This window comes from Papio anubis, chromosome 4 (assembly GCF_008728515.1).
Source record: "Papio anubis isolate 15944 chromosome 4, Panubis1.0, whole genome shotgun sequence".
Classification (NCBI taxonomy): domain Eukaryota; kingdom Metazoa; phylum Chordata; class Mammalia; order Primates; family Cercopithecidae; genus Papio; species Papio anubis.
The window spans coordinates 172,701,546-172,716,652 of NC_044979.1; the positions used below are offsets into that span (position 1 = coordinate 172,701,546).

Here is a 15,107-nt window from a genome sequence, read left to right on the forward strand (position 1 = left end):
AAAAGCTGCCCTTAACTGAGTGAGCAAGAGCTGTAAATAGGGTTGGGATGACGGCAGGCTCTTCAGTAGCACTTCTGCCTCCACCTCTGGTTTCTGCTGTTCAGGCTGGTGCAAGGGGGGGCAGAGTTGCCTTTTGTCTCAGCTGTGAGAGATGATGACATAGAGGCAGTGTCTCTGAAGTGCAGCTCGGAACAAAGGACTCTACGCTCAGGAATGACCTTTGGCATCTGCCCTATTATTTCAGTTTCTGAGACAGTGTTAATTAGAAGCTTCAGAACTGAAATTTGTAAACAGTGGAGCAGTTAAAATATGATTAGCCAGCAGGCGAGGTGGCTCACGCCAGGCCGAGGCAGGTGGATCACCTGAGGTCGGGAGTTTGGGACCAGCCTGGCCAACATGGTGAAACTCCATCTTTTCTTAAAAAAAAAAAAATTACAAAACTCGCTTGAACCCAAGAGACGGAGGTTGCGGTGAGCAGGGATTGTGCCACTGCACTCTAGCCTGGGTGACAGAGTGAGACTGTGTCTCAAAAAAAAAAAATAGCTCTGCTTTTTAGATACAGTTATGGTTGTTATTAGTGGTCTTCAAATTAATTTTGTGTGCATTTGTCTTTGTGTCTTTGGGTTGGGCTGTTGGATTAATATTGGCGTGTAATATTGCTTAGCAGTAGGGAACTTTCTGTTGTCACTTAACATTCACTCTCCCTTTCAGCACCGAGCTTGCTGGTTTTATTAAAAAAGTGCGAAGCAAAAACAAGAACTCACTCTCAGGATTGAGTATTGATGAAATTGTCCAAAGAGTGACAGAACACATTCTAGACGGACAGAAAAAGAAAAAGGTATTTTATCCAGATGTTCCACTTCATCCTTCTTTATTTATAAAATATGAGAAATGTTTAAAAAAAAAAAAAAGCTTCAAACCAAAACCTAGAGAGCAATGTACTAAAGACAGAAGATGGTCAAGTTGTTGGATAACTGAACTTTGCTTCCCTCTTGTCCCCCCGCCCCGCCCCACACCCCTGTTGTCTTCGCAGCCAAACCCAGGAAAGGACAAGAGGACTTATGAGCCCAGCTCTGCCGCCCCCGTGGCCAGGTCCTCCCAGGGCCCACCCTCAGCGGTTGTTGCACCATCACCCAAAACCAAGGGGCAGAAGGCAGAAGATGTCCCTGTGAGGGTTGTATGTATAACTGTATAGTTTTGTTTTTTAATGAAAAACAAGCAGCAAACAATTTTTAATCCATGATTTAGCCCCATTCATTTCTAGACCTAATTAATTTGATCCTAACATTAGAAACTGAATTTCAGTGTACTTGAATGTGTCCAGTTAGAGCAGTCAGTGAATGGGCGAGGTCATGGTCTCTGCTCTGACTGACACCTTGGGTGCCCAGCATGGAGAGAAGCTGCTGCACATGAGTGACAAGGGTTCTGACCACTGTGGGGGATCTGGGCCTTCTCTCTCTTGCTCTTGTTTTGCTGCAGATGGTCAAATACATGAACTTTGCACATCCAGTGTGGTATTTTGAACAGTTGGGGAAATAATTTTTGAATAATTTTCTTCTGTGTAACCATGGCTTTGGAATTGCACAGATCGGTTCCATCACTTATTAGCAATGAGCCCACGTCCCGATGCTTGCCCAGACTGTGGCCTGGATCAAATGCTGCTCTAGGATGACTGGGTCAGCTGTGTGCTCCAGAGAGCCTACTTGCTGTCCTTGGCCTCTTCCTCTAGTGCCTGAGAAGGGACACTGGAATGGGCTACACTTGCCTGCAATTCTGTGTAGTGATTTAAGTTGTTTATTTTCCTTTTACACAGTAAGAATGTTTACATTTACATAGAACATTTCATAAAATACTACAATATCTATGATCTGAATTGATAAGGCAATATAATTAATTTATAATAAGGAAAGTGAGGCACAGAGCGCTCACATAGCTTGCCAGCGTTCACTTGACTGTTTGAAGACCGGAGGTAGCTCAGAGTGGGCCTTGCGACTTGTGTGTGCCCTGTGTAATTCTCTCATCCTCACCACCAGGACTGGCTGACATTGGAACCATGCAGTTCCATGGTTCCATGGACCTCAGGGGTGGCTGCAAGAGGGCCTCTCACCTGTGTGGCTCGGGGACGGGGGCTCTGGATGGAATTCTGGTGTCAAGCAGACACCAGAATTTTTCTTTTTGTCCATCTCTGGTGTCAGAGTATAACCAACATCCACAGGAGGAAAGTTACAGGCCCCATAATCTTCTCAGCAGGGAGCCAGCGGTAGGAGATTGTACAGAGAGTACTGGTTTGCTAACTTGAGTTGGCATTGAGTCTTTTGTAAACTTAGGTTTTTATTCCTCCCATACGTTTTCACTTTCTACTACCCTTTGGAAATTTTCCACACTGCATACACTCAGCTCCAGAGGGTCTTGGCCCCACCCACACCCAAGTGAGGGAGCTTCTGAGCATGTAGGGCATTCCTGCAAGACCTGGCTAGAGTCCCTCCTCTCCCGGGGATTTCCCTGATGGGTCACGTGCACTGTGGTTCTTCACCCAGGCAGAATTCCCAGTCACACGTGTGGGTGTGCATGCGCACAAGTCAATGTGTTGTGTGGCCACACCCACCCCAAAGTAGACCGTGATCTCCTGGAGAAGAGTTCCCTTTTTGCTTCATGATGGATGTTTGTAGTAATGAAGATATAAAAGCTGACTTACTGAAACTTCACCAAAGTGTATGAGAAAGAAAAAATGTATTCAAGCTGGGACCTAATTTGATAACCATAGTTTGCTAAAAGTATTAATTTTTAAATTACAAAGTATTACATACTCACAATAGAAAATACAAATAAAAAGGGCATTTAAAAACCCACCCTGTAATCAGTATTACCACTTTGATACATATTTTTCTAAACTCTTGAATGCATTTATATGTGAATTAGTCAAAACTGAATATGCTAGTCATACTTTGTTCTCTGAGGGGCTGGATTTTTTGGTTGTTTTCCTTTTTTTTTTTATTGTGGTTGTCCTTTTTTTCTTTTACTTAGAAATATACTGTGCCCATCTTTTCTAGGAAACAGAAAACTGTCAAGTTAAGTGTATATTTTTTTCAAACTAAACCTGGCTCCGAGCTTTGCACTGGGCATTGGAGAGGCCTTCACTGGCTCTTCCCCGGTCTGGCACTTCCTCTTCTTCCCTGACCCTCGAGTCATGGGCAGCAGTGGAGGGGCATGAACCCTCCTTCTGCAGCATCTGTCCCATCTCCTCCTGGACCAAGTCATGCCTTGGGAGAGACAGCAAAACCCTGGACAGCAGTTCAAGGTCTTTTCAGTCCTCGGGTGGTGCGCCCAGTACTACTCCCTGAACTTGATCCCACTGCCAGGGCTGCCCACATTCACCCGCTCCCTCAGCAGGGGTTTTTAGAGCATGAGTTTGGGCTAGGTTTTCCACCACCTGCTAAGGACCCAGATGGGACTCATTTTGTGCCTTCAGGGTGCTCAGAGTTAAGAGGCAGTGAGCTAGAATAGAAGTTAATGATGCAGTATAGGGTAAGTGCTGTGAGAACTGTGCCTGGAGTCCCAGGCGACACTCCGGTCTGCTCTCACATCGAAAGCACTGTCTGTGCTCACCAGACTGTGAGCTGCTGAGGCCGGAGCCCTCCATTCATCTCTGCGTCCAGCACCCCACACTGTCCCTGCCCATGGATGTTTGCCGGATGAGCCATCCGTTTGTTTTGATTTGCACAAGTAATCCATGCTCATAGAAACTAGGAAATAGTAAAGAAAAAGATTAAATCTCCCTTACCCTGAGGCAACCACTGTTAACTTTGTCTAGGCATGTATGTATACACGCAGCCTCTTTATTAAAAAGTGAGTTATATATGATACATGCTGTCTTGCTAGCTGCTTTCATTCAGCAGGCTTTTGGGGCCAGCTTTCTATGTCAGGGATTATGGGCTTCCGTCATGATTTCCCTTTTGGCTACACAATAGCCCATTGTGTGGATGTGTTGGAATTTACCACCCTCAACTGTTAGATAATCAGATGAATGATTAATTCACACCATGCCATGTGATTATCCCGTACTGTACTTTAAGTATGGTAATCTTCACCTGGGAATCTTTTAGCCACATAAAACAGTTTTTTCTCTGAGGCAATTAGAGCTTTAAAAGTATACTTTTCTTTTTGTATTTTTATATTTTTTCTTAAGAAATGCTACTAAAAAATAAGTTGTTTCCTCAGACTGTTTAGCTGTAATTGTGAATAATTTGCCACCCTTTGTGGCAGAAGATGTTTGAAGGAAGAACTCTTGTCATAAAAACAGCTGTCGTTATTCTTTATTATTCAGGTGTGTTTGTTTCCACAGGCACCGGGTGCAAGTTCCTGTGAAATATGCCACGAGGTGTTCAAATCAAAAAACGTGTGTGTGCTCAAATGTGGGCACAAGTATCACAAAGGGGTAAGAGCTCTTTTTGGCCATCCTTACAGCATGCATTGGGACCATCAAGTATTTTCAAAATAAGAAAGGAATTGTTTTCTAGTCATCAGTGTTTATTGTGCTGTCAAACCATTTTCTTTGCAAACCTCCCATGTCATTGTTCAGTGCCTCCCTGTCCACACACTAGCGCTGCCGGAGGGGCAGCTCCGCAGACTGTCCTTCCCATCCCGTGTGGGGAGAGGGGAACGGCAGCTCCAGCCACTTGTTGTTGCTGAGATTCAAAGCAGTATTGGTTCTTTGAAAGGTGATTTCTTACACACCTGACTAAATGGAGAAACAGTGAAACCATTTTTTTGATTCAGTGTAGTATATAAAGTCAATTTAACATTTTAGAGGAGAAAAACTAAACCTAGCTGTGTCCCTTCTGCCTGACCTGGGGACAGTCCTGCTCATACCATTCTGGGATCTGTGTGTGAACTACCATGGTGTTCTAGGTACCGTAAGCATTTGTGTGCACCTCTGCTGCTGGGTTAGAACAGATCAGGTCTCTGCCACGGGGATTTACTAATCCCTTGGAACGGGATCAATACAGCATTCTCACTGAAAGGAGTTGAGACCACTTGCCGAGTCTCTTTGGTGTGGTGTGCTTCCTTTGGGTACAGGGTCTTATGTCTGGGCCGGCTGACTGTCCACAGCCTCTGCAGTGTGGGCAGCAGCAGCAGGAGTATGGCACGCGGGCTGGAGGGCTGTTCCAGAGCCAAGGGCCAAGGCCAGGCCAAGGGATGGGCTAAGAATGAGTGATTGGGTCATAGGGCCGAGAATGCCAGGCTCTGGAATTTGGCGCAGCTGAAGTGGAAGAGCCGAGACTGGAACCGGGGCTTAGGGCAAGGCCACCCCCTGAGGCCAGGTTGGAGGCCCGGCACTCAGGATCTGACCCTGAGGTGGGATGGTTTGCAGTTGGGGCTTCGTCCACACTCTGGCCGGAGCGGGCATTGGTGTCCCTGAGTATTGGGCAGCTCCAGGCCCAAGAGACCAAGGGCAAGTGAGCCACGCCTGCCAAGGAGCCCAGCAGCACAGGGGAGCTAGGCTTCCTCGTGGTCCTGAAGGCATCTTCTGATTTTGTTTTCTCCTTTTCAGTGCTTTAAGCAGTGGCTTAAAGGGCAGAGCACTTGCCCGGCCTGCCAGGGTCGTGATCTCCTGTCAGAAGAGTAGTCTGCACTTCTGGAAGAGGCTGGCCCGGTGAGAATCAGGAGCCGCCTTCCTGCTCCTCTAGGTAGTCACACTTCACTAAAGCGTCATCCACCAGTACTGGTGTTGAATCGGAAGAATGACAATTTCCTGCCACCACTGGTGTAAAAAACAAACATTTGAAGACCCTTGTGCATTGTGTGTCACAAAGCTAAATACATGGAAATCGTTAATATCGTTGAGATTAAGTAATTTCCCCACTCTGAGTGAATACTTTGATGATGGCCAAGCAGTGGCTAATACAATGACGGCTACCACACTCGTGGGTCGCTGGGGCTGCGCAGGGCTCTTTGAGGTGGGTGGCTTCTTTTGGAAAGTACTGTGAGCGCCTCGAAGCAGTATTCTAGTGATAAGAATTCTTAACATGTCCAAGCACCCCACGTTTGTTCCCCTTTTGTGTTTGAAAAACCTTTCCTAGTAGCTCCGCAAGAGAGATGATACTGACTTTTTAAATTTTTTACAAGAGTCTGTATTCCTGAAAATATGCCTATATTTTTCTTCAAAGATTCTGCATTTTAAGAATGGGCATAAGCAAACTACATTTTAATAATTTATAGTTAATGTTAAAATATTGGCTGATTTAGACCAAAAGATTCAAATCTCCTCTTTGTGAAATCCCATCTGCATTTGATTTTTTTATTATTTTATGTTCCTCCGATAGATTGTTTTAAGTGTTTACTTTTCATCTTTTATAGATGTAATCTGATTTTCAAAAATCATTAACACTTTTTGATTAGTGTCGACTAAGACTTTTTCCCCCTGGAATGGAGGCTGTGTGTCCATCACCCCAGCCCCCGGTTGGAGCCTGCTCTTTGAACTCTGCTGCCCTCCTCAGCAGCTTCTGTCCTCTTTCATGACTCAGCCAGCAAGTGCTTGGGATCCACATCCAGCCGTGCTGAGCACACAACAGGCTGTGTGTGGAAATGGCCACCACCCTTCTCCTTCCCCACCCCACCACAAAAAGAGAAGCTGTGTCTTTAGACAACCCTGAGGTGTCTGTGTTATAGTCGCTCTGTGTTTGACATTTGTGTAAAGTATGCATGCAGTCTTATACTGTGGCATAAAACAAAACTGTAACTGCATTAGAAACCATGAAAAAATTAGATACTGTTTTGTGAGTTTTATACAGTGGTAAATATAGAACCATGAATTCTGGACACATTCCATTTCTATCCAACATGAAGGATCAAAAAATGTTTTTCAATGTGTTCTTTGTTCCACTGGATACTTGGAGTCATGAGTTTGTGAGCTGATTTGGTCACCTTCCTCTGCCTTTATTCACCATGAGTTCTGATGTCTTAGTGACTTAGTTCGTAGAAGCTCACGCCCTAGTTTGAAACATTCTCCACGGTGGCCCCCAAAACATTGTCCGCATATTCGTAAGAATTGAGCGCTATGGGTGTTAACATGCATAAGGATCAGTTTGCAGCAGCAAGTACAAAAGAAGAGGAACATCGTCCAATGAGTGTGTTTTGTATATAACTTCAGATACTTGTGAACATGCCTTATATTTGTCCAACAACTGTCAGAATAAAGAACATTCTAAAACGAGAAGTTCACTGTCATTCTTGTCCATTCTTTCTTAGATAATTTAAAAAATGCGGCCGGGCGCGGTGGCTCAAGCCTGTAATCCCAGCACTTTGGGAGGCCGAGACGGGCGGATCACGAGGTCAGGAGATCGAGACCATCCTGGCTAACACGGTGAAACCCCGTCTCTACTAAAAAATAAAAAAAAAAAAATTAGCCGGGCGAGGTGGTGGGCGCCTGTAGTCCCAGCTACTCGGGAGGCCGGAGGCAGGAGAATGGCGGGAACCTGGGCGGCGGAGCTTGCAGTGAGCTGAGACCCGGGCAAAAAACGGAAACCCCGGCCAAAAAAAAAAAAAAAAAGAAAAAAAAAGAAAAAAAATGCATTCTCCTGGAAAACTTAGGACATGTATGTGATGCTAACATTTTAAGAGTGCTTTCATCAGGAAAGAGCAGCCACACCACGCTGTGTCTGAGGAGTCTGACCAGGGATCTCAGGGCGTTTTAGGGCCTGGGCCAGAACTCCTTTGTGCCTGCATAAGATCGACTACTTCAATGTGTGAATGGCATTCACACAGAGACGATAGAGTTTACTTCTTACGGCCACATTAAGGGAGTTTTCATGTGAATACATACAAAGATGTTGAAGATAAACTGTATTCCTTGGTTTTTTGTTTTTTTTTTTTGAGGCATTTGTGGATTTATGGGCCGCTGAGGCTGTCGATGGGGTTTCCTCTTTAGGGGGGCTTCTGGGTGTGCTGAGCACTCAAGAGTTTGAAGACAGCGCATTTTCACAATCTGTCTTCTGTTTATTCAAGTGTATTCAAAGTATTATCAGTACAAATTTTTAGTCTGATGGCATTTAATTTAAAGCAGTGACTATTCCTTAAGAATTTAGATTAGTTTTCCCTGCTGAACTGCTTAATCTATGTTATGAGTAATGGATAGCCCGGTATAAAACTGAAGTGGTGCCCCAGCAATGCAAAATGTCACTACGGTTTTAAGACTACAGAAGTGGCCCCACTTATTAGTGATTTTGATTTCCAGAGTTTGTTACCCACAGTCAGCCGTGGTCTGAAAATAGGCGAGTACAGTGCAGTACAATAAGATATTTTAAGGGAGAGAGACCGCACTCACATAATCTTTATTACAGTGTAGTTGTTCTATTTTATTACTAGTTCTAGTTGTTCATCTCTTACTATGCCTAATTTATAAATTAAACTTCATCATAGGTACGTATGTATAGGAAAAAACATTGCATATGTAGGGTTTGGAATTATCTGTGGTTTCAGGCATCCACTGGAGGTCTTGGAACGTATCTGCCATGGATAAATGGTGTGTGTGTGTGTGCGCGCGCGTGCAGGCACGCAGTGGCGGCAGGTGGTTAAAGTGATCAACACACTGCAGACTGAAGCAATAAAACTATTTTAGAGTAGTTTTTGTAGATGACTGGAGAAGGGGATTAAAGGAAACAGAGACACAATAGCAAAGATGGAAGTTCCTTCTGTCCGCCTGAGGTACTTACTCGGGAGGCTGAAAAGCAGAGGCCATAAAGTGATAGGATGGTTGGTCAGAATGAGGACCAAAAACCATCTGTAGTATGACCTCATGAAAGAAATGGGAAATATGTTTAGGTATTTGAAACACTTGTGCAACACACTTAATTGAAAGAATAATTGTAAAAATAATTGGTCATCCATCATGTCTAGTTCCTTTTTATTTTCTTCACACTGGTGTGACTGGCTGAGAGGAGAGGTCCGCATTTGGTCACCATATACCTTATGTGCTTTGCTGGGAAGAATGGGCAAGGCCTGCCATAGGCACCACTGAAAACTGGTTCACTCATTCAGCAAGTGTGCACTGAGTACCTACCACGCATGCGCTGGGCGCCAGGCTAGATGTTTTGATACAATAGTGAAGGAGACAAGGACCCCATGAAACATGTCTTTCAGTTGAGTAGACACCAACAAATACATAAGGTAGCTTCAGGCAATGAGAAGGGCTCAGAAGGAAAAGCTGGGAAGGTATACAGATGAGTAAATTCCTGGTGAAGTGCTCAGCACAGTGCCTGCACACAAACTCGTGATAACCGGAGCTAATAACTAACACTAAGATTAAGGGCCTGGAAATTGCATGGGAAAGAGTAAGGATGATACAGTAGGAAAGCCTCCGTTAGGTAAGGAACTCCACTTCCTCCACTTCCTCAGTGTGGCCTACACTGGAACACGATCCAGTGGTGAAAAAAGCAAGAAGAAATCAAATCACCTCGAAGTCATTTTGGAAAATAACAGCTTTGTTCCTGAGATCTCCCTGAATTGACTTCAGGAATATCGTGATTCTACAGCAATGGATCATTTCACCTTTTGGCTTTCCCAGATTACCTGACTGAGCAGTTTTGAGTCAACATTTCCTATCCAGTTTGGGTTCAGGATCAGAGCCCTGTGGTGGGCTCACTGGGAGGTTGCCCTGGAGTATTGGTGTGGCTGGGCAAGGCTCATTGTAGTGGAGGTGTATAGTCCAGACTCCCTGGCTTAGGGTGAGAACTGTTCCCACTTATTCCATCATCGCGTCCACATTTTTTTTTTTTTTTGAGACAGAGTCTCACTCTGTCACCCAGGCTGGAGTGCAGTGGCACGATCTCCACTCACTGCAACCTCCACCTCCTGGGTTCAAGCAATTCTCCTGCCTCAGCCTCCTGAGTAGCTGGGATTACAAGTGCATGCCACCACAGCTGGCTTTTTATATTTTTAGTAGAAACAGAGTTTTATCATGTTGGCCAGGCTGGTCTTGAACTCCTGACCTCAGGTGATCCACCTGCCTCAGCCTCCCAAAGTGCAGGGATTTATAGGCATGAGGCACTGCGCCCAGCCCATCGCCTCCACTTTATATTGTCTCTTCCTATTCTCCCTTTAAAGGTGAAAAAAGATAAATATTACTTAGCAAGAATACAGAAATTAAACAATTTAAACTAGAAAATCCTAATGAGTCATCGGTCAATCAAGTCGGATTGGTAAACCATCAAGGCAAAAAAAGACTTTTAGCTACTTAAGAATAATAATTTGGGGGCCAGGGCCTGGTGGCTCATGTCTGTAATCCCAGCACTTTGGGATGCTGAGGTGGGCAGATTGCTTGAGCTCAGGAGTTCGAGACAAGCCTGGGCAACATAGTGACACCCCGTCTGCAAAAAATACAAAAATTAACTCGGCATGGTGGCACATGTCTGTGGTCCCAGCTACTTGGGAGGCTGAAGTGGGAGGATCACTTGAGCCTGAGAGGCGGAAGTTGCAGTGAGCCGAGACTACACCACGGCACTCCAGCCTGGGTGACAGAGTGACCCTGTCTCAAAAAACCAAGAATAATTTGGGATTTCCATATGAAAATAAATGAAGCTTGACCTCTCACAGCATATACAAATGTCAATTTCCAATGGATCACAGTCCTCAATATGGAAAGCAAAATAATGCAGCTTCTACAAGAAAACAGACAATCTTCCTGCCCCTGGAATAGGCAAAGATTTTAAGGAAGCACTAGCTCCAAGAATGAAAAGTTGATAAACTGGATTTTGTTGCACTAAGAACTCTTAAGTTTCCATTGAGAGAGTGAAAAGGCAAGCCATGAAGTGGAAGACGTTGGTAATCCACACCTCCAACAAGACTCCTCCAGAATGTACAAACAACTACAAATTCAACAAGAAAAAGGTAACAATATATTAGAAATAGGGAAGAGATTTGAATAGGCACTTCACAAGTATCCAGATGGTTTGTAGGCATTTGGATAGCCACATTTGTTCAAAATCCATCACCAAGGAAATATAAATTAAAACATTGCTGGCAGGGTGATAGGGTTTGGATTCGTGTCCCTACCCAAATCTCATGTCGAATCGGAGGAAGGGCCTGGTGGGAGGTGACTGGATCATGGGGACAGATTTCCCCCTTGCTGATCTCATGACAGTGAGTCCTCATGAGATCTGATAGTTTAGAAGTGTGTGGCATTCCCCCTTGGCGCTCTCTCCTGCCCCCATGTAAGTCATGCTTGCTTCCCCTTCACCTTTCTCCATGATTGTACATTTCCTGAGTCTCCCAGCCATGCTTCCTGTTAAGCCTGTGGATCTGTGAGTCAATTAAACCTCTCTTCTTCATAAATTACCTGGTCTCAGGTAGTTCTTTATAGTAGCGTGAGAACGGACCAACACACGGTATTTTAAGTTGTCTTGAAGTGTCCTGGTTCTAGCAGGTAGGACCCTGTACTTAGCAGGGACCTCTTTTGCTGTTCTCCGGGGCATGGGTGAAGGTCTGGGGTGTGAGAGGCTGCAGTGAGCTGTAATCACACCACTGCACTCCAGCCTGGGGGATAGAGTGAGACCCTGTCTCAAAAAACAACAACAAAAAAATACACTTACATCAAAAACCAATGTACTCCTGATTACCTCAGCTTATTATGTTGGCGTTATTGAGGTCTACAGTATCTGTATGGTGGAAATACCATATAATGCAACTCTTCCCAACTCTGTTTAGTGGGGTCACACTGGTAGCTTGAAATCAACCACTGTTGGAGTACTTACACCACAGTCATTGGCAAATGCTGCTTTGCTTCCCTGAAGAAGCTGGTAAAGCCTGGAGTTCTGCTGGTCTGATGGTGCTGGAGATGTCCTTGATACCTTTCTCATTTCACATTTGAAATGGTGATTCAGGCACTGAGCAAACCCTGCTGGGATGATTCCTGCTGAGGGAGCTCCTTCCCACTGCTCTTTGGCAAGGGTCCTCACTTCCCCTGCCACCGCCTGGCCTTGCCCAGTTCTCTGCCATCCTGGAAAGGAGACACTGCTCTCTGCAGCGTCTCTGCCCCAGAGACAGGCCGAGTCTGTCATTGCATCGGCCTCTTAGCGGTTCCTTGGGAACCACTCCCAGCCTTGCCACAACAGGTCCTGTGCTACGAAACACCAAGGAAGGCCCCTTCCTGCTTCTGGCCAGGCCCTGCCTGGGAGGGTGCATGTGAATGCAAAGCAGGTCTGTTTCAGGAGTGCCCAAGAAGCCACCAGGAGGACACCTCCACACCAGAGGTCACTCATCTTACCTCCCAGAGGAAGGACCAGGGCCGGTCCCTTGGCCTTGCCAGGAGAGCCTCCGCAACGAGCAGCTGGTATGTGTTACAGGGCTCCTGTGGCAGGCACTTCAAAGAGACAAGCTTGCTCTCTGTAACATGTGCCTTTGTGTCAAACAGACCTGTCATTGTTTTCAACAAATACCTTGGGACTCCAGTGCATAAATACCATTCTGGGCTTTTCCCCCACCCTCCATTTTTCAGAAGTTATGTATAAAGGCATTCTGCCTAATTCCTTCAGTCCTCTATTTCAGTTTCTGTTTATTTGGTGTGATAGAAAGCTCTTAATTTAGATCTCCCCACCGCCAGTTCCAAGAAATCTGCCACCAGCTCCAAGCTTCATGTCCTGAAGTGCCACCTCATTCCCGCGGGGTGAGCCAGCGGCCTCTGAAAAGAGGAAGCCATTGAACAGATCACACTGTGCCTCCTGCCGCTGGCTGCCGCCCCAGCGCCAGCAGGACTCCGGCTTTGATTGGGGCCTCATTGGAGTCCACATTGCTTTTGCTTCCAGTTTCCAAACTGCCACCACCTCGAAACTGCCAGACCTTTGAAAGCTGAGGCACAGTGCCTCACCCCTTCCTTCAGAAGACTGTCCAGCTCCCCTCTCCTCCCTCCCCGACTAGGGACCTCTCCTAGGGGAGGGGTCTGGTGTCCTCAGCTGGCTCCTCTCCACCTTTGCTTCTACCCGGGGGCTTCAGTACATCTGGCTTTATCTCCGGGGTGAGCCATGCAGCCCTGGTCATCTGGACGGGCCACTGAACTCCGCACATTCACCTGTTCACTGGCTCATCCATTCATTCATCCGGTCTCCCATGCACTGCACTGTTCTAGGTGCTTCCATACAAAGGGGGACAGAAGAGACAATGGAAGGCCTCAGCACCGCAGGAGGGGAGACGGATGTCATCTACAGTCGCACAATACATGGGAGGTCACGGGTGATCCCGGGGAAAATGGAGCTGGGAAGGGGATGAGGGAGTCTGTTTGTCTAAACTTGACCCAGGTTTAGACAGAAGCCAGGGACAGCGTCATCTGAGTGCAGCCTGAGGGACAGGGGAGGAGGTAAGGGCAGGGGGCGTGGGCAGTCAGGCAGAGAAGCCAGAGGAGCAATGCCTGGCAGGGTGTTTCCAGAGCCCGAGGAGGCCAGAGCTGCTCTTTGATTGGGGGATTGCACAGAGGTGGAGATTCCCAGGGGGTGGATGGGGATGGGAGGGGGGTAGTAGCCCGAGCCTGGCAGCTCAGGGATTCATCCGGCAGGCAGTGCAGCTTGTTGATCAGCCTCATGAAATGCTAGTTCCGCATGTGGCCTTAGACTCTGGGGACTTGGTCTGGGGCCAGGTAGGGGGCATTTCTGATGCGATGTCACCTGTGTTACTCTATCCATCAGGGCCTGACGGAGCCCCTGCTTCCTCCAACACCCCCACCCCCTTTCTCCCGTGGCTTCATATTGACCTAGTCAGGCCTGCCAGTGGGTCTACCCTGCAGGGCCATGGGAGCACCCATGGATCCCCAGTCCTGGCCCAAGCACCTGCCCTCACTGCTACCCGCCCCAGGCCATCAGCCTCATTCTCACTTGACCCCCTCACACCTGGTTTCACTGGAGCCTGAGCCAGCCCCGCAACCCCTTCCCAAGCTCCCATCTCCCCCTGCCACAGCCTTGCTCCCTGCAGCAGGGACCTCAAAAGTTAGTCTCTTGGAGCACTGGGATTAAATGAATGTGCCTTGCACATACTAGTTGCTCAGTAAACACAAAAAAACTCAACTCAGGCTCCAGAATAAGAGCCACACCCCAAAAGCTGGCTGTGGTGGCCTCTGAATCTGAATTCCCACCTCCATGTGACCTTCCTTAAGCCCCTCACTCCAGCCCTGCTCTTCACCATCTCCCAACATGATATTTACTAATGGCCATTTCAGGTACTATGTTACCTGTCCACAAACATTGCAGCATTTAATTTGCCCAAGTACCCTACGAAGCAGAGATTACTCTTGCCTGCATTTTACAGACAAGGAAATAAACCTGAAAGGTTAAGTGATTTCCCCAAGGTCAGGTAATTGGAAAATGTCAGGATTTGCACTTGCTAAGCCAATTCTCTCCTCTAGCCATTCTGCTTCTTCCCCTTAATACAAAACCCACTTGTCCCCCAAGGTTCAGCTCAGGTTCCCATGCCAAAACAAAACCTTCTCAGGCATACAGGCGGCAAAAGCCTTGGAACCCCCATTTACTACTGCTCGCCCTCATACCACGGCTGCAGTGGGTGTCCCCTTCATGTTAGCTCATGAGGCTGATGCAGGGCAGGTGAGACACAAAATCGGGGCTTAGCCTGGGAAGGTTCTTGGCTTCACCCTGGAAAGGATTCAGGGGCAAGCTGATGGTATTAGTCAGCAACTTTTATTGAAGCGGCCGTGCATAGCAGCAGCAGAGGTGCTACTCCCTGCAAAGCAGGGCTACCCCATAGGCAGTGCATCCAGAGTAACAACTCAGAGGCAGTGCTGCAGTCCTATTTATAGCCACTTTTAATTATATGCTAATTAAAGGGCAGATTATGCAGAAATTTCTAGGAAAAGGGTGGTAACTTCTGGGTCATTGAGTTCTTGCCACAGAGAAGGGGAAGTAATGTCCAGGTGTTGCCATGGCAATGGTAAACTGACAGGGCACATGAGTGAATATGTCTTATGGACAGTTGCTTCTTTTTAGTACTTTATATATTCTAGTACAAATCATTCGTTGGATGTGTTTTGTAATTTTTCTTCAAGTCTGTGGCTTGCATTTTCATTTTCTTAACAGTATGTTTTAACAGTCTTTTGAAATTTTGAGGAAAAGTCT

At 46.5% G+C, this 15,107-nt stretch overlaps 1 protein-coding gene across 11 annotated transcripts in view; it reads left to right on the forward strand.

Moving 5' to 3' along the window:
* Window positions 1-7,216, forward strand: part of TTC3 (tetratricopeptide repeat domain 3) — a 120,685-nt gene extending 113,469 nt beyond the window's left edge. For 9 of the 11 annotated variants that reach the window (XM_009202259.4, XM_017956449.2, XM_017956447.3 and 6 more), the window contains 4 exons: window positions 712-838; window positions 1,034-1,177; window positions 4,343-4,435; window positions 5,552-7,216. In XM_009202259.4, coding sequence (XP_009200523.4) covers window positions 712-838; window positions 1,034-1,177; window positions 4,343-4,435; window positions 5,552-5,626 — 439 coding nt within the window. In that variant the 3' untranslated portion in view covers window positions 5,627-7,216. The remainder of the gene's footprint in view (window positions 1-711; window positions 839-1,033; window positions 1,178-4,342; window positions 4,436-5,551) is intronic. The other 2 variants (XM_021935515.2, XM_021935514.2) reach the window with 2 other exon arrangements.
* The last annotated feature ends 7,891 nt before the right edge of the window (window positions 7,217-15,107 follow it).